The sequence below is a fragment of the Cydia fagiglandana genome, chromosome 3 (genome assembly GCF_963556715.1).
Source record: "Cydia fagiglandana chromosome 3, ilCydFagi1.1, whole genome shotgun sequence".
Taxonomy (NCBI): Eukaryota; Metazoa; Arthropoda; class Insecta; order Lepidoptera; family Tortricidae; genus Cydia; species Cydia fagiglandana.
The window spans coordinates 5,864,153-5,882,369 of record NC_085934.1 but is presented as its reverse complement, the minus strand read 5'-3'; the positions used below and the strand labels follow the sequence as shown (position 1 = coordinate 5,882,369).

Below are 18,217 nucleotides of genomic sequence, written 5' to 3'. Positions count from 1 at the left end.
GGCACGTTCCATGACGGCCGAATGTCGACACTATCATTACTGGCTACACCTTGTCACACATTCTCTAATTTAAACCTTTTGCCTATCATTTTAAGATTCCAAATTATATAATTCGGTTTATTTCAAAGACAGACAAATTATTGACCGACCGCTCTTATAATGAACTTCACTTACTTTACTTGCTCATGCTTTTAAGCTTCAAATGGTAAAGGTTTAGGTAAGTTTGTATGGTCTGTTGATAAAAACGTGGGTCTAGTGAAATACGATTGGCGTTTATCTAATGTTAAATGTCAATCTTGTTTAATGTAGGGCAATTGTTGCGAATTCAGTTTGGGAAAATTGATAATTCGTGCTTAGGACAGCAGCATTGCAACAATATATGAAATCATTATTTCGATCTTTTTTTATACATAATGCAGTTGTCCCAAAAAGAAAAAGTTTACTAGCATTTATTAGCAACTACCGACCTACCAAGACATTGCCTATAGAATTTACCCCAATTTTTAAAAAACAAAAATACAGTAGAAATATTCAACTTAAATAAGGAAACAAGTACAATATCCTCAGCACACATGTACAGTTAATTTTGAAACATTATGATTTAACAAAACAATTCTACATAATTGCTGCTGGTATTGTATAGAAGCCACAAGCCACAACTTACATTACCCTTTCTTCATCTGGACGTACTTACATTACATCTAACTATTTGTAAACAAAGTGCCACATTCAATCACTGACCCGCGTTGCATTACTTGTGAACATACACCGCGAAATTTATAACGCATAACCCATTATTATCTCTTATACATCACGGTAAAGGTCATTTTCAATTGTTACAAGTACATCATCGAACTTTATAGCTTTTAGTTGGTATTGAGCGTTGTGGGAAACGTATGGTTGGTCGGTACTCGGTAGTTAGTTACCATTGTTGTTGTTTAATGGTGCTAATGTTCTCATGTTAGTTCTGACAAGGTTTTGTTGCAACATGTGTATGGACCTTAACAAGTAATATCTAGTGAGATATGCATTGATAATTAAATTTAGTAATTTTATTTCTTAATTATCAGTAATTGCATTCATTAATTTAAGATCTGTATCTTATATTATAAACCTTTAGTAGAACATTTGATATTTAGTCAATGTTAAGCTAAGTACTTGCATTCCAACGATAAAGGTAGCATCGCGTGAGACTTAACACTATTTAGATTTATGTGTGCCATAATAAAGGGAGTCATAAGAGTTAAGTCAGAATATTTAAAAAATAAATATTTAATTGAATGATTTTTCTTAATTAAAAAATTTTTTTTCGTAGTTTTTACACACCCGACGCTTGATTGTAATTGTAGATGTATAATTGTTAATTGTAGGTATATCGTGTGTGGACTTCGAAATATATAATAGCCATTTTTATTTATTTCGATCGTGATACTTACACTTAACAAAAAACGTATTAGGAAATATAATGCGGTTTACAAACTTGAAAAAGCTTAAAGATTAAAGTGATGTAACAAGTCAAAGCCCTCAACAAAAGTAATTAAATGTGAGAAAGTAAGGTTATTGCTTGTCTGATTTACGAGATTGTGGTTCATACAAATACCAAATGGAAAGTAAATTAAGTCATGTTCCGAATAAAAGTAACATTGAAGCAATTACATTTACAATTGTAGAAATAGACGCAGATAAGTTATCTTATGTACATTGGAACAAATAAATCAATCGTGCGCCGATGCGATTTATTTTGCGAACCTAGTGATCCAAAAGATTCGAGCCTTTGGAGCTCTATTTTTAGGGCTCGCCTCATCTCTAGATCTAGGCTCTTAAATAGAACTAGGCTCGGGGGCTAAAGAGCTATAGGCTTTTAGCCTTTTAGGCGTCAAGAGATGAGGCGAGCCCTAAAAAAAGAGCTAAAACGCTCGAGACCTTTGGATCACTATGCGAACCTAACCTACGACACGTAGTTATGATAGAGCGTTACTAAATAAATCCATACCTAATAGTAGAGAGGATATATGGCCTTTGGGGTCAAAATAATTCCCACAAAGACGGGGTTTGATGTTTTTAGTTCTTTGTGTGTATCTTTATGACATACTAAAAATATATCAAAATATATGCATGCAAAACGCATATATTGACATTTGAAATTTGATAAATCAAAAAAATATTAAAAATCATGTGTGGTATCAAATGACAGGAAATTACACGCTAAAAAAGATTGTGAGGTTGATTTTACAAAATAAAAATAAAAAACAAAGTGGTGACTTAAAAACTGAATTTTTTTTCAATGTTGAAAATTATTTTCTACACTGAAAACTAAACTAAACTATTATAGTTTTACACATCAAAATACATTGTGTAAAAGAAAAGAATATTTAATTCATGAATACTTATTTTAAATTATATTAATATAATATGAAAAATATAGGCTCTATATTAATTTTAAAAGTTTTATCAATAAACTGAACGCACTTCAAAGGAGGTGCTTGGCAGAATATAAAACAAACAAAAACGACTGTAGACTGGTCATATTTTTGTAAAAATCGATTTCGACTGGCAAATCATATTACTTTTTGGAAACCGGGTTTTTTTACCCTAATTAGACCCCGCTGAATCCGAATTTGCTCGATCGAATTCTTGGCCGGAAGTGAGATATTTGATATTTAAGGTCCCTTTTTTTAGTATGTCGTAAATAACTCTTAAACGGTGGCGCATAGCAAAAATGTTCTTATACATGAGTAATCTGCATAAAATTGCCCAGAAGAAAGATTCAGTACAATATTTCGCTAGGATCAATATTCAAAGAGATATTAACGCGGGAAAGTTAATTATAATCACTTCTAAGGTCCCTTTTTTTAGTTTTTCGTAAATAACTCGTAAACGGTGGCGAATATAAAAAATGTTGTTAAATGTTAATAATCTATACAAAATCCTCTATAAAAAAGATTCAGTACACTTTTCACAGGGATGATTACTTAAAAAGATAATAAAGAGGGAAAGTTAATTATAATAAATTCAAAGGTTCCTTATTTATACTTTTTCGTCAATAATTTAAAAAATATGACTCATAGGAAAAAAAAACTTATACATGAATATTAAACATAAAATTTCCTACAAGAAACATTTACAACACTTTTCGCTAGGAACAATATTTAAAAAAATAAAGCAGCGGGTAAGTTAATTATAATAAATTTTAAAGTCCATTTTTAGTTTTTCGTAAATAACTTGTAAACTGTGGCCCATAGCAAAATAGGTCATACTTTACAAATTATTTACGAAAAACTAAAATAAAGTGGCCTGTGAATTGATTGTTATGAACTTTCTTCCTTTAATATCGTTTCAAATATTGATCCTAGCGAAAAGTATTCTTCATGTTTCTTGTAGGAAATTTTATGTTTATTATTTATGTATAAGTTTTTTTTTTGCTATGAGTCATACTTTTCAAATTATTAACGAAAAAATAAAAACAAGGAACCTTAGAATTTATTATAATTAACTTTCCCTCTTTATTCTCTTTTTAAGTAATTATCCCTGCGAAAAGAGTACTGAATCTTTTTTATAGAGGATTTTGTGTAGATTATTAACATTTAACAACATTTTTTATATTGGCCACCGTTTACGAGTTATTCACGAAAAACTAAAAAAAGGGACCTTAGAAGTGATTATAATTAACTTTCCCGCTTTAATATCTCTTTGAATATTGATCCTAGCGAAAAATTGTACTGAATCTTTCTTGTGGGCAATTTTATGCAGATTACTCACGTATAAGAACATTTTTGCTATGCGCCACCGTTTAAGAGTTATTTACGACATACTAAAAAAAGGGACCTTAAATATCAAATATCTCACTTCCGGCCAAGAATTCGATCGAGCAAATTCGGATTCAGCGGGGTCTAATTAGGGTAAAAAAACCCGGTTTCCAAAAAGTAATATGATTTGCCAGTCGAAATCGATTTTTACAAAAATATGACCAGTCTACAGTCGTTTTTGTTTGTTTTATATTCTGCCAAGCACCTCCTTTGAAGTGCGTTCAGTTTATTGATAAAACTTTTAAAATTAATATAGAGCCTATATTTTTCATATTATATTAATATAATTTAAAATAAGTATTCATGAAGTAAAACTATAATAGTTTAGTTTAGTTTTCAGTGTAGAAAATAATTTACAACATTGAAAAAAATTCAGTTTTTAAGCCACCACTTTGTTTTTTAATTTTATTTTGTAAAATCAACCTCACAATCTTTTTTAGCGTGTAATTTCCTGTCATTTGATACCACACACGATTTTTAATATATTTTTTGATTTTTCAAATTTCAAATCTCAATAAATGCGTTTTGCATGCATATATTTTGATATATTTTTAGTATGTCATAAAGATACACACAAAGAACTAAAAAAATCAAACCCCGTCTTTGTGGGAATTATTTTGACCCTCACCTACAAGTTTTCATACAACTCCTCTAGTATAAGATAGATCAATAGACAAATTAATTATCCCTACTGCCCGATCTGAGATGATCGATTGGTCGCACTCTTATCGTCTGTCAGCGTTGTCGTCACTTTCTGACATACCATAAGTGACATACCATGAGCGACACTGACGCATAATACTTACTCGTACGAAAAGACGATATACTTGTAACTATTGCACATCGCGTGTGTAGTATGTACTGAAGTGCATAGATATTAGGGTATACACATACTAATAAAAGAAACAAGGAATCTAACGAGACAGTCGAGATGCACCAGTAGTAGGTTAAGATACTCGTATTTTAATAATTTTAGGCTTGAAACAAGGTGCTGACAGTTGATGTTTCAATTTCTAATTTTGTAAATTTAAGTTATTTTTGTAAACTGTAAGTAAGTAAATAGATTCTTGTATACTCTGAGAATCTTCGTAACTATAAAGGGTATATTTTCTTCTATTACGCAATTTTTATATAAATTTATGTGACCTTTCAATCTGTGATGCTGCACTACATATCTATGGACACTCTGCGGATGACACGTATGATTTCAACCAAATTTTACGCCCCGTTTGCATTTGTGCCAAATCCCACACTGGCTCGTGATGGCAATGCAAACGTGACAGAAAGAGCTCAACGAGATAAATCTCTTAATGTCTGATGCTGTGATACTTGACGTGAATGCGTAAAGAGATAATGACAACAGTTTTGGGAATCGGAGCAACATTTTAATATTGCGCCATGAGCCAAAGTTGGATGAACAAATTTTGCAAGATTGCTTAGTGATATTTGTTATATTGTTAGTTTAACATGTTTTTCGCTGCTTGTTATTCTAAATTTAATTTACGTTATTTTTATAGAACCTATAAAATCCAAGTTAAGGCTCACTAACGATTATCATTTACTACATTGCATATATGTTGTTTACAAATGTAAAAAAAACTAACATAGTGCACTTACCGATTTAACTACAAAATCTACTAAAGATCCTGACCTCAAATTACCATATTTAATTACAACAAAGCCTGCATTCTGCAAGCCCAGCCTTTAACTGGTTAAATCTAGATAAACCCGACACAGATTATTTTATCTACGAGTTCTCCTAGTAATGCAACAATGCACTTTGGCGCACAAGGACGAAAATTTCGCAAGGCGCATACTTCATGTTCGTAGTTGCACTACTATAATAGTTTACTAGTGTACTATTGATAGTCATTTGCCTCGTAAATACATATCTATTAACATTATTGGTAACGATAAAATGTTATAGTCGCTAGACCCACAAAGTAATTTTAGCCAATAAGAACTAAGTTAAGAAAGTACTAGGTTTCAGTTTCACCAATATAGAATGAAAACTAAAATATAACGGCACAAAATCTATTAATATTGACTAATTGAGTAAAAATAGATTGTCACTCTAATATATTTTTTACATCAAGAACTGAATACCAGAATCCCTAGATGGAGTTGAATTGATTGTACGTGAAGAATTTAATCGAAAAATTTTGTGACAGCTTAATAACGTGGGAATCGACCACATTCAAGTTGATTGCAAAATGACCTTACTTAGAGGCACGTCTGTTTTAATAATTAAAATTGCCGCTATTAGATGTCTTGTTTTACTCCAGTTCCTGTTTGAGTGCAGTAAATGGCTATTCAGATTTTTACCCTTTTTTATAGACCAAGAAAAACGAAAAGTACAGTAACTGCCCTACTGGCATAACATCCGAAAGAGCACTATAACCTTTGATTGTGATTTAGTTGGCGTCATAGGGCCCATCATCATATCATGAACGATATTAGTCTGATATTGTTAGTTTTATTACTCTAATACCGTTCGAGAAATGGGCCCATAATAGTCCCGTATCTATTGTATAATAGATGCTTCCACCCCTGCGTATCAAAATCGCATCCCGGCCAACATATAGGTTCCTAAACAAAAGCCTTTAGTTTCGTGTTTAAGTAACAGACATTCATATTTATAATATGAGGTATACTTAATATTTATTGTTATAAAATAATTATATTTATTTATTATACAAAAGTAACTTAAATATATCTATTGTTATATCCATAAATATTAATTATTGTATCTTTTCATTTTCAGAATGCCTAGCGGCCCAATCAGATCGCTCACGGCACGACAGCAGGCGCTCTGGACCAATCAGAAGCGTTCCTGTAGCCGCTGACATCAAACGGGATGCCGACTTCGACTGCCCTGAAGAGTTCGGATATTACCCACACCCTAACGACTGCACTTTATACTACGTATGCGTATTTGGCGGCGCTCTACTCGAATCTTGCACTGGTGGCCTTATGTACAGGTATAAATACTCTTCATTAGCTATTCAGGCCGCGTAGCCAAGATGCCAATCGCTTACGCTCCGTAGCGATCGAAACGCAACTGTCACTGTCGCGCTAATATGGAAGAAGGATAGAGAGACATTATGCTTTTCGTTGTCGAAGCGATAGCTATTGTAACCTTGGCTAGGCCGGCAGGTCTCCAAATAATTTGAAATTGCTTGATATGGGCAAAGCCTATGCAGCAATAATTATTTAAGTTTTCAACAGCTCTTTTGACGTTGTTCAGATTAGATTCACTCTTGCTCCTGTCTTCTTGTTTATAAAACTTTACTTAGCCCTTTTAGTTAATTTATGTTTTATCCCTATCTTACATGAATAATCAAAGTTCAAGACAGATAAGGACAAATAATAATTTGCTATTTAAGGCTTGTAGCGCATTTATAAGTAATGCAAGTAATATGATAGAGTATCATATGTTTGAGAGTAATCTTAATTAGTTACACTGATTAAGCTTAGGGGCATTTCTCAGGAGGGCCGTTTTTACGTGTCCGGGGCAGTAATTGATTGAATTTACTGTTCAATAAATCTGAATTAATTTAGGCATGATCTTCAGCTTATATTCTGTCTGGGACACTATCAAATTATTTATTTATTATTTATATAATACAAGAAAAAGATATTCAAATGCCAAAAATGATGTTCGGTGGGCGTGTCCCGCACCCAGATTTTATGAAACAAAAAATTATTACTCAAGATGGGGCATTAGATCGGAGTTATTATGGGTATTCACGCATAGGGTATTAGTTAGCTTATCATATTCTTTATATCACAATAATGTGTTTGCTCAACACATTGAATAAAACCAAATTTACGATGTGTCCCGGGCTAGTGACTGATATCGGTGTAATTTGCAAAACATGTCAGTACTCCTTCAAAGTTGTAGACCAGGAACTCAGTGTCTCATACATAGTATGCTTTAGTTGTGCCTTAACCGTTGAATAAAGTAGAGGTACAGTCACAGTACAATAAAGTGATTTTTTAAACGTTTCTCCGTCCTTCGCTGGGTTTGGTCCTATGTTTTTTTGAGATCGGTGGTGCAATTTACTCCGAAAGTTTTAGTGCAATTATCGTTATGTAAGTGATTAAGAAGTCATTGAAAGTACGTAAATCCACCATTATTACATCTCCTCTGTATCGTTCATGCTATTTCTGTAAGTGCTAAAAAGCGATTAATTTTGATATCGCTGGTGTTGATTTCCCTGGTTTCGGTGGATTTTTTGACCACCGATATCAAAAAAGTGATCACTGAATTCTAATCCTGCTTTGTAAACTAGTTCGTTGTACTAATTTATCATGTCTAAAAAGTGAAAGATACGTTGTACAAACGTAAAATTATGTTTGTAAGTAAATTATGTCATAGTAGGTACACAAAATCACTAGTTCACTATTAGTAGTTTTTTAAACCAGACGTATAGACCCAATGTTTCTTTCTCTGTCTTGATATTCTTTTCCAACCAATTAAGTAAATTATGTTCGTTGTCCTCTATATCACCGGAGGCCCTACACCTCGATACCTTTAAACATGTCAGCCATGTTAAATAAATGTAGTCAATTAGATCCCACTTCTTTTAAAATAACTTGTGTATGTAAGTACTATGCAAGGTGAACCCAAGGGACAGGATGTACAGAACAAGGGATTAAAAATAAAATAGCATTCTAATGTCGAGATCGCTTCAAAGGCACTGAGCGTACCTACTGATCGATATTTCTAAAGGATAGCCATAGACACAAATTGAAGACAGCAAATGTTTTAACAATCCTCAATGTCTTATGTCTTTGTCAACAACTTTGTTACAATTTAGCTCAAGTGTTTGAGGGTGCTGGAAATCATAATTAATTGGTAGTTGGATCTTCAAGCATTACTCGACTACTTCAAATATTATAGTTTTAAATTGACGGAGTTCACGCTTTTAAACTCTTTTATTTAAAAAATACTTGTTTTCCGTATTGCATCATATTGCTTTATAAGTACATTAAATATTTAATGAGCATTGAACACCACTCAAGAGTGTATTGTTTATCGGGTGCAGGTAACATAAGTTTTTTTTAGATTAGTGTGCGGTCGGATTGCGTGAAACAAACATCTTCTCCTTCATGGATATAATAATGCAATGAATAAATGATTATAATGTGCGAATTTGTGGTCGACAATGTTGACATGTCTGAAACTCATTTCAGGACCACACATCACCCTATTATATGAGGCCAGTCATATAGTGTGGGATATCTTCTAGAGATGTTGATTTACAAGCCGTAATTTGGTTATTTTAAAATCTTGAGTCTATATCTATTAAATTTATGTAAGCTTTCGAGATCATTAGCCTTGTTACATCGCTTATCAACAAATAGGATTGAAAAATATGATTAAAATAATTATATAATTGAGATATAAAACCTAAATGTGATTTTGGTGTAAGCATTATTGAATTCGGTGACGCAAATTGATTTCAGTGCCTGCACATGATTTCGGTGTTTTTTAAATCTCAAATATCTTGAAAACTATAAGGTTCTAATGGCGGCCTCCACTACCAATATTTTTTATATTAAGGGTAGATTTTAGGAAATAAACTCGCATATTATATAAGTTAAAAAAAAAATTTGGCACCGAAGTCAGGCACCGAATGTCATCTCTGAGAATCGCCCTTAAAGAATAAATTTTAAAAGTGGAAAAATTACTGTCTTGGGTGTGACTTGAACTCACGGCCTCTGGATCGATGCTCCAGCGCTCTGCCATCGTTTAAAATGTATTATATTACGATCGTAGTGTTTATTGCTTATTACAAAATGTAATTCATTTCAGCCACGAGCTCCAAACATGCGATTGGCCGCGCAACGTTGGCTGCGACGCCACCGGCACCGGCGCAGCCCTGGTCTCCGACGACCTCGAACGCATCAGCGAGCGGGAACGCGACCCCCCGCCCCCACCTCCGCCGCGCCGCAACCCGCCACCACCGCCTCGGGTGCAGCCCAACCCTGTCGTTACCTCTAGAGGACAACCCAAGTTCAACCGAGATGAATACGAAAAGGTCAGTTGAAATATTCAACTTCCTAGGTATCTTGGGTTTTGTCTGTGAATCTTGAATCTAATCGCATAATTTGATTTTACAGCAACAATTATATGCTGATGTTGAAGATGATCTACCACCAGTCGAAGAAATCGAAAGCGACAGACAACAACGTGTATATCGAGGACAGCCATCAACCATTGGACAAGTGCAGAAAGACAGGGACGGTTATGTTTCGCAAGTCGCCAGCACTGGAAGAAATCTTAACAATAACATTATTCCTGCATCTATTTCACAAAACAATGGTAAAATAGGGTCCTTCTCTTTTGGCACACAAGTTGAAGAAAGAAGAACAGCTACCGCTACTCAAGCACCTCAGACCTATCGGTAAGTATTTGTAGCTTATTAAAAGACGGAGAAATGTTTGACAGTGTAGGTAAATACACTAATTGACATATAATTATTTCAGTGAGGACACAAGTGACAACGTTACTGACTCTCTTCTTGACGAACAGTTAGACATTGTAATGAACGAGATAGACAGTAATAACGTTGTTGAAAAACCTATTCTAAGGAGAAAAAGAGAAATTACCGACGACAGTTCTAACAGTAATACTAACAATACAGATAAGATCTCCCAAAGGAGTGATAGTGATGAAATAATGGAATACATAGAAATCGACCCAACAGAAGACGATGACGAAGAAAATGTACATGAAGATAGTGAACGAGGAAAAAGACAAATTAGATATTATTTAAAAAATGGTTATAAAACTGCAGTTAAAAATTGGCCCAATTCAAAACCCATCAAATTTATCGATTTACCTCCTCATGCTAGTAGCCAAAATATAAGACACCATCAGTCATCATTGAACGGACTTCATAAAAATAATTTGTATGATGCCTCCAGCAAACCTCATACAGCCGTTAACAATATATATTCGACTGCAAATCCTTTTGCGTACCAAAATGATAACACACAATCTCAGAGGCCATTTAAGGCTAGTCCTTCTGATCCATTCAGTCAAAGGTTACCCCATAATCCTATGAATTCTGCTACTCAAATTATTACAAAAAGCCCACCAATATCAGCGCTGAAAAATAGTGAAAACCCCTTTGCAGCATTGGCTGGAGGATTTTATAATAATGCTCCAAAACAAAATAATCAAAACTCTAACCGCCATCCTGCTCAGTCATTTTATACTAATAACCAGAATAGTCATAATATAGTGCATGACTCATCTCTTTTGCCAAGTTCGGTAGTCACTGGTAAACCAGTTTCAAACATTTCGCCATTTAACAATGCACAGAGAAGTCCATCACAACCAATAAAAGGCGAATCAAATCGACCTGATGCCAATAATGGACCTAATAAACAAGAAAATTATAGTGATGAAGACACATCGAATGAAAATGATGACGAGGAGTCTTCTGAAGAAAGCTCTTCAGAAAATGATGATGATGACGAAAAAAGTCACTTTAAATTTGATTTTCCCGAACCACCGTACGAATTTACACATCCCAGAAATAAATTTGCTGATATTGAAAATCCATTTGCAAATCCCAATTTCGATTTTGATGCATTCTTAGAAAAACTTAGGGATGAGCATTATGAAGCTATAGGTGTCACAACGCCGAAGCCAAAAGTGACTCAAAATGCTGCATTAATCACGAGACCATCTGAACGGCCTACCTCTGTATCAGTAAATTCTGGAATAAGATCATCCACATTAAATTATCAGGGTATGAGTACTCCTCGACCATTTAGCTCAATTAATCTCCCCAGCACTTCTGTTGATTCTAGTCAAATTAATTCAAACGTGCTTACAACGAAACAACCTGAAAAATCACAACAGTTGAATTTTAGACCACATTATCATCATCAGCAGACTGTTAGATTCAATAATGACCAAACCCAGGATGTTCAACAGAGCGCTGGTACACCATTAGACGCTGCATTGCCAAAACTGAAACCCCCAAATTTTAGAGATGAACGCATTTTACCAATAAGTTATAACTTTAATAAACCCATAGATTCGACACAGAGACCTAATTTAAACCATACACAGCATAAAGGAGAAACTCAGCAAGTGTATTCTATAACCCAGAGGCCATATTTATTACAAACGGGAACAGGAGCGCCTATATTACTTTCTACACCTAAATTACAATATTTGATAAAACAAGAAAAACCTGTAACGGGTCGTCCATATTTTATTTCAACTGTAAAGCCATATCTTGTATCTTCAATTAAACCTCATAATGCATATTTATCTTTCAAACAATCAACATCAAAACCATTAACAACTTTAGCTAATGAACAACTGGCAGCTCTTCAACATTACTGGAACCGTCCAACGACAGAATTATATTTACATTCAACTCCAAGACCAACTTCGTTCTCAAATCTTCCCAAGCTTGAAAACTTATTTGCACAAACATTTAGACCGTCGGTGCAATCTCCAGTTAATCAAAATACCGCAATTTCTATCAAAGACTCAGTCCCTACTACAACGAAACAACCAGCAAAGCGAAGACCGATTCCAAAACCATCTCCCGAAATGGCCGACTATTACTACGACGATGAAGATGAGCAATATTATTATGAACCGCCAGTCAAATCAATTTACATGCCCAGTTCCGAGATAAAACCACAAAGACCACCTATGGCTCAAAATTATCAAGAATATGATGACAGTGAGAGTTACGAAAGTGACGAAGATGAACCAACAGTTCATATTACTCCTCAACGAGCAAATTATCATCAACCGTCTAATTATAAAACAGAATCAGCCACTAAAAATCATAATGATGTTTCCGTTGTTACAAAAGCTCCTCACAAAGAACGACAAAAGACTAAAATACCCGTTCCGGTCATGGTAGATTTTGTTTCGCCTGCACCAACAGTATTGATGCGTCCTGAAGTATCTAACTATGAAATCGTTCACCATGCACCTAGGAATAGGACATTCCACATAAGAAAACCAGGCCATAATAATGGACCTTTTACTGCTAGACCTCCAAAATATTTAAATCAGACTACTCTAAGACCGTACACAGTTAGGCATAGGCTGGCTAAACCCACTACCGTAAAGGAAACTACTCAAACTGAAGACAACAAGCAGAATAGAGGCAGGATACGACACCACAACCTGGTAGCCCAGACGAAGATGACTACTCCTCGTGACAATCATAACCAGGAGACTCGATTAACTAAGACTAGACACGATGACAAGACAAACAGGTACGACTGACAACACAGAACCTATACTTGACCACTTTGTACATATCCTATGCACTATTTTTATTTTAGGCTTTCCTTAACCATTGATCTGAAATTTCTTACGGTCAAAATAATGACTGTTCTAAATAAATAACAATTCTTACCATGTTTCTGTACTCAAATACGCATAAACAGATTGTACAGAATGTACAGACTGATTTGTGATCACACTTAGACAATTTACTGATTGAACTAACACTGACTGGACGTGGACTAAAACTTGGACTGAGAGTAATAAAGGAATTAATTTGATTAATATTGTTTCTGTGAAATATTAGGATGTTGGAACTTATTTTATTTACAGCTTGGAACCAGTTGACAACGTAACTCCAGCCACATACACCGCCAGCCCACGTCCTAAAATGCTGTATAATGGAACTCAAAATTACTCTCCTGACCAATTTGATCCATACTACGCTGTTTACGATGAAGATGGTGAATTATATAAAGACACAGGTATGTTATGAAGCATATTTTCATATAAGTTATAAATTATGATTTAAGTAATGTTTATAAAGCATAAAAATGCACTTGGTCAGAGTTTAAGCTGAAATTGCATGTTTTAGTACATTATGTACTGAAATATTGTTAACTTGAGATATGTTTGACACTGATAATTTTGCGATGGGAATCAAAATGGTTCATCGTTTTTTAATTCACTATATTCACTAATATGTGTGATTGCACAAATGTACACTTGCTGCAATTCACAGAAATGGTGTGCTGTGCACTGCATTATGCAAGTTTAGCACAAGAGTCAACACAGACCTAATTCGGTTGTATATAAACACAATAAACATTTTAAAAGTGACATCCTAATTTCACAAATCTAATCATCAAATTAAATCACTTCATCATCACCTGTGTACGAGCATAATCACTATGCATTCTCACTTGTTACTACAGCATCTCTCATGGACACGGGTTTATCACATCATACTCGTTTAGATAAACCATTTTTAACTCCGTACTCCTCAAAGCACCTACGATAACACAAACAACTAATCTTATAAATGTATCTGACACAAATACGGCAAAAGTATTGACTTTTACTTAAGTTGTAAGCGTACGTACTTTGTAGGGTGCCCATTAAAAAAATTATTTGTAAACATGTATGTAAGTATATTCCTCATTCTTTAAAAATAATTGAGTTGTAATGTTTAATACATACTTTGATGTTTCTGGTTTGATACATCCAAAATTTAAACAAAAACACAAACTAAAATCTTCAAAAAGGACTGCCGAAGCGAAGGAATTGAAAATGTCTTGTTTTCTTGGTATATTAACATGTATTGTTACACATTGTACATAAATATATCTATTATGAATTCATCGAATTAGCTGACAAATCACCTCCAACAAGTATCGTCAGTACACTAAATGAATAATGTTCAGATACACTTTGTTGTCTAACTGTATATTTATAACAGTACTTACCTAAATCATTGAAGTGGGCTCCCATACCTTAATATACGCTCAAAATAGCATCGGCATCGGCAATTCTTTCATCTTCATCACTATCAGAAAAAACCCTAAGACAAGACTCAACATACACTGGGTAAGGTAACTAACGGGCGGTTGGTGCGGTGTCGGCAGATTATGTTCAACAATATAACACGGCCTCGCTCCGCCCTGCAGTCCAGCAGACGTACCGCGGCACCCCGCCCCCGGTCAGGAGACCTGAGCCCGTGCAGTATACGCAGAGACCGTCCGCTGACGACTATGATGACACACTTATCCAAGGACAGGTAAGAAACATAACATTTTTTGTATCCTATCTATATTTCTCTAATACTGAACAGTTTATTTAAATAAATAAGATTTTTTAGATGACATTAAAGTCAGTCCAAGCTAACTCAGCAGCGATTTTAATAGCACATACTGTGCTAGTGTTATTTTAAAAGTCATAATTTCATAGAATTTTGACGTTTAAAATACTACTGGCACAGTCTGTGCTATCAAAATCCTAGGTCACATTCAGGTCTAATTGACTAATGATATTTAAGAAATTAGATAATGTTGACTATAACGCCTATCAACACGCGTAAATTTAATTTTTCAGATAAGTAATCAGAATCAATACCAAGCACCGGTCCGTCAATCAACCAGGTAAGATATCAAGCAATTTCTAAATATTACTGATTTTAGCAGTATTGTAGTAACTAAATAACATCAATTCTTAACCGTAATTGCGAATGATTCAGGGGCGAAGGTAACGAATTGGGTTACGAACACCCTAGCAGTGTGAAGACGACGATTTACGAAGCTACCTCTATTAGCACTACTCCTACGACAAGCACTAGCACAACCACAACATATCGCCCTACTACTGCACCCTTCACCGAAGCAATGACCCCGTCTAGATACTCTCCAAGGTACTACAAAAGGAATCGTCAACAACAAACTCATCCAAGCTTGTCCCATACATATTTAAACTCATTAACATCGGTAAATTCATTTCAGTTTCAAATTTAAAATCATCATCTTTAAACTGATTTTATTTTTTAACAACTAACATACTAATCATTTATACATTTTAACCAAAATTCAGTTTAAAGTTTTCACAAACATTTTGTAAACATGTACATACATTTCACGTCTTGGCTCTTCCTACATTCTGCTTATGAAAGCTGGCTGTACCGTGCGACAGTTTTGTTAAGCTTTTGTGGTATCTTTTATCCTTTAATCCCCGACTTTTATAAACTATTTAATATTTCCACCCTGTTTCCGCTATTTAATTTTACTAAACTGTACTATCCAATAAGAAAACGTCATTTAGGCTTCTTTGTCGTACTTTATGTTAAGTATTTATAGGAAATATTTAAGAGCTTAAATTAGAAAGTTTTCTTTTGGTTTGTATTCAACAGATCATCCACAGATGAGAACCTTAACCTCAATCCTAATAATTCCTCAGACCAAAACCCTTCTGACGGGTCCCCTATGACAGTTCCCACTTCAAACCCTATAATAAACCTTTCATCCCTCGCTAAGCCCTTTGAAAAGACTGATAATACTCATAGGTTGAAAGAAAACTTACCAACTGAAAAACTGACCCATAGACATTCTCCTCGTGTGACTAACAAAAACAATAATATTCCGGTGGAAGTGGTGAAAACCTCTTCTAATGAAAACAAAAAGGTCATTTCCCTAACTACTGGGTTCTCGATTAGGCGAAACCCCAACAATACTAATAATCCCTACACATTGACGGTTCTGACCAGGCCTTTTGATAATTACCATAAAAGTCGAAAGCATATCTCGCCTGAAGAAAAAACAAAGCAACAAGTAACAGAAATAAAAGAAGCTGAATTAGAAAATGTTCAAAAAGCAGTAGAATATGAACCACTCATTGATGAGGACAATGTTGGATCATCAGAGAGTTCACTGCGTCGTTCCAGTATTGAAGAGGATATACCTGTTTATTCTAGACCCGAAAGTAGGCCAAAACTTTCATATCAATTTTCTAGAGAAGATTATGCAACACCGCCAACAACCACTACAAAATATTACCTCAAAACAGTTATCAAACGACCGGCCCCAGCTCCTTTTACTTACAGCACCGACCAGAAAGAAAGCTCTACAGAAAATACTATTGACACCGACGCATTGATTGAAACCGGACTTCGAAATGTTAAAAATACACAAATTCAAGCAACTACTCCCATAAACAGAGATTTGCCAGATTGGGAACATTACAAAAGACCAAGTGAACAATGGAATAAACCTGTTGTTTCACCGTACAGAACTCTAAACAATCTCAGAAACAACGAGAAAAAAAATGAAGCTATTGACTTTACGACCAGTACTGCTTCTTCAACTAGATATACCACAACACAGAAAGACATATTAAGTTCAACTGCTAAGCCTCAAGAATTATTTAGTTCTAAACCCGCATATTATAGTTATAAAGTCGATGATGACGAAGTCTCTGATCAAACTACCGAAGTATTTAGCGGTAAAGTAAAATCTGTCATAAAAGCTTTTCTGAGCAATTTTGGTGGGGCTTCAAGTACGGAGAGAGTAAAACAGATAGTGAGCACCGTTGCGCCTCAAGAAGAAAAAGTTGTAAACATAGGTTTCCAAAAGAAAATGTTGAAATACATAGATGAGAAGCCTGTCCGCCATCATATTCAACGTGTGCATATTATAACAGAGCAACCGACTACTAGGTTTAGCCCTACAACTGTTGATACTCCCAATTATACTCAAAGAGATTTCGTATCAACTACGAGTCAATCAATATCAACCAGAGGAACCTCTACTACTACTACACCTGCTTCTTCAATTTTTGCATACCCTGAAACTACACCAACGCCAATGTTGCAAACCCCAAGTAACAATGTATTACGCAACATACCTAACAGAGAATATTCTGATTCTAAATTCAGCAGTTTTAACAATTATGTAACAGAAAACACACAAACAACTGTTAAACCACAGCCGGAAAATTCTCGCAAATTTCTTACGATTATCGAACAACCTTCCACTCAGTTAACAAAAATTGACAGTACTTTTAATAATAACATTGACAATGAGCTAACAAAACTGACCAAATCTACTGAAACAACTAAGACAACGACTGTGACAGAGCGTTACAGACCAGCTCAAGTCCTAGACGAAATAGCTTCGACAACAAGTAGTACAAAATCGACCACTACTTACAAAGTTGACGCGACACCGACGAAAAAGAGTTTATCCTTTCCCACTCGCGCCTCTCGAGTGAATCCCGCAATAAAGTTAGCTGCGACAAACTCGGGAGTTGGGCGCAGGAGTTACCAATCGACGAAATGCTCTTCAGACAACAGTCTGCAACCGAACCCAAAATGCAACGAAATCAAATACCAGAGGTACAATCGCCGGCCAGAGCATAAACAGCCTATTTCTCATATAATTTACTTACGGAAGGTGGAGGCTTCGACTTCTATCTATACGTCCTTACTTTCCGCCTCGCGGTATAACTAGCATGAAGACATTTCGTTTAATGGCACCTACAGCTAAATTCTATCGCTTAACATTCTTCCATTGGGGGACTTGAAGTCGGTTGAGTTAAATATTTATGAATTGTTAACTCCTGACGCGACCATTCCTATATTCCTAAATAT

The 18,217-nt window shown here is 34.9% G+C and overlaps 2 protein-coding genes and 1 long non-coding RNA gene across 7 annotated transcripts in view; 2 read left to right on the top strand and 1 right to left on the bottom strand.

Annotated features, from left to right (window-relative positions):
• LOC134679912 (uncharacterized) overlaps positions 1-18,217 on the bottom strand; it is a 170,552-nt gene that overhangs the window by 94,998 nt on the left and 57,337 nt on the right. The gene's annotated exons all lie outside the window — the stretch shown is intronic.
• LOC134679888 (mucin-5AC) overlaps positions 1-18,217 on the top strand; it is a 151,269-nt gene that overhangs the window by 126,722 nt on the left and 6,330 nt on the right. The window contains exons 2-9 of one of the 5 annotated variants that reach the window (XM_063538807.1): positions 6,571-6,787; positions 9,628-9,853; positions 9,936-10,219; positions 13,420-13,571; positions 14,754-14,863; positions 15,178-15,224; positions 15,320-15,490; positions 15,983-17,962. In XM_063538807.1, the coding sequence (XP_063394877.1) occupies positions 6,571-6,787; positions 9,628-9,853; positions 9,936-10,219; positions 13,420-13,571; positions 14,754-14,863; positions 15,178-15,224; positions 15,320-15,490; positions 15,983-17,962 (3,187 nt within the window). Of the gene's footprint in view, positions 1-6,570; positions 6,788-9,627; positions 9,854-9,935; positions 10,220-13,419; positions 13,572-14,711; positions 14,864-15,177; positions 15,225-15,319; positions 15,491-15,982; positions 17,963-18,217 lie in introns of all 5 variants that reach the window. The other 4 variants (XM_063538806.1, XM_063538808.1, XM_063538809.1 and 1 more) reach the window with 4 other exon arrangements.
• Positions 10,240-13,150, top strand: LOC134679891 (uncharacterized). The gene has a single exon (XM_063538818.1). The coding sequence runs from the start codon at positions 10,360-10,362 to the stop codon at positions 13,084-13,086; it is 2,727 nt and encodes a 908-aa protein (XP_063394888.1). The 5' UTR covers positions 10,240-10,359; the 3' UTR covers positions 13,087-13,150.

Coding starts and splice junctions, on each gene's coding strand:
- LOC134679891 (XM_063538818.1), top strand. CDS start 10,360: ATGAACGAGATAGACAGTAATAACGTTGTTGAAAAACCTATTCTAAGG.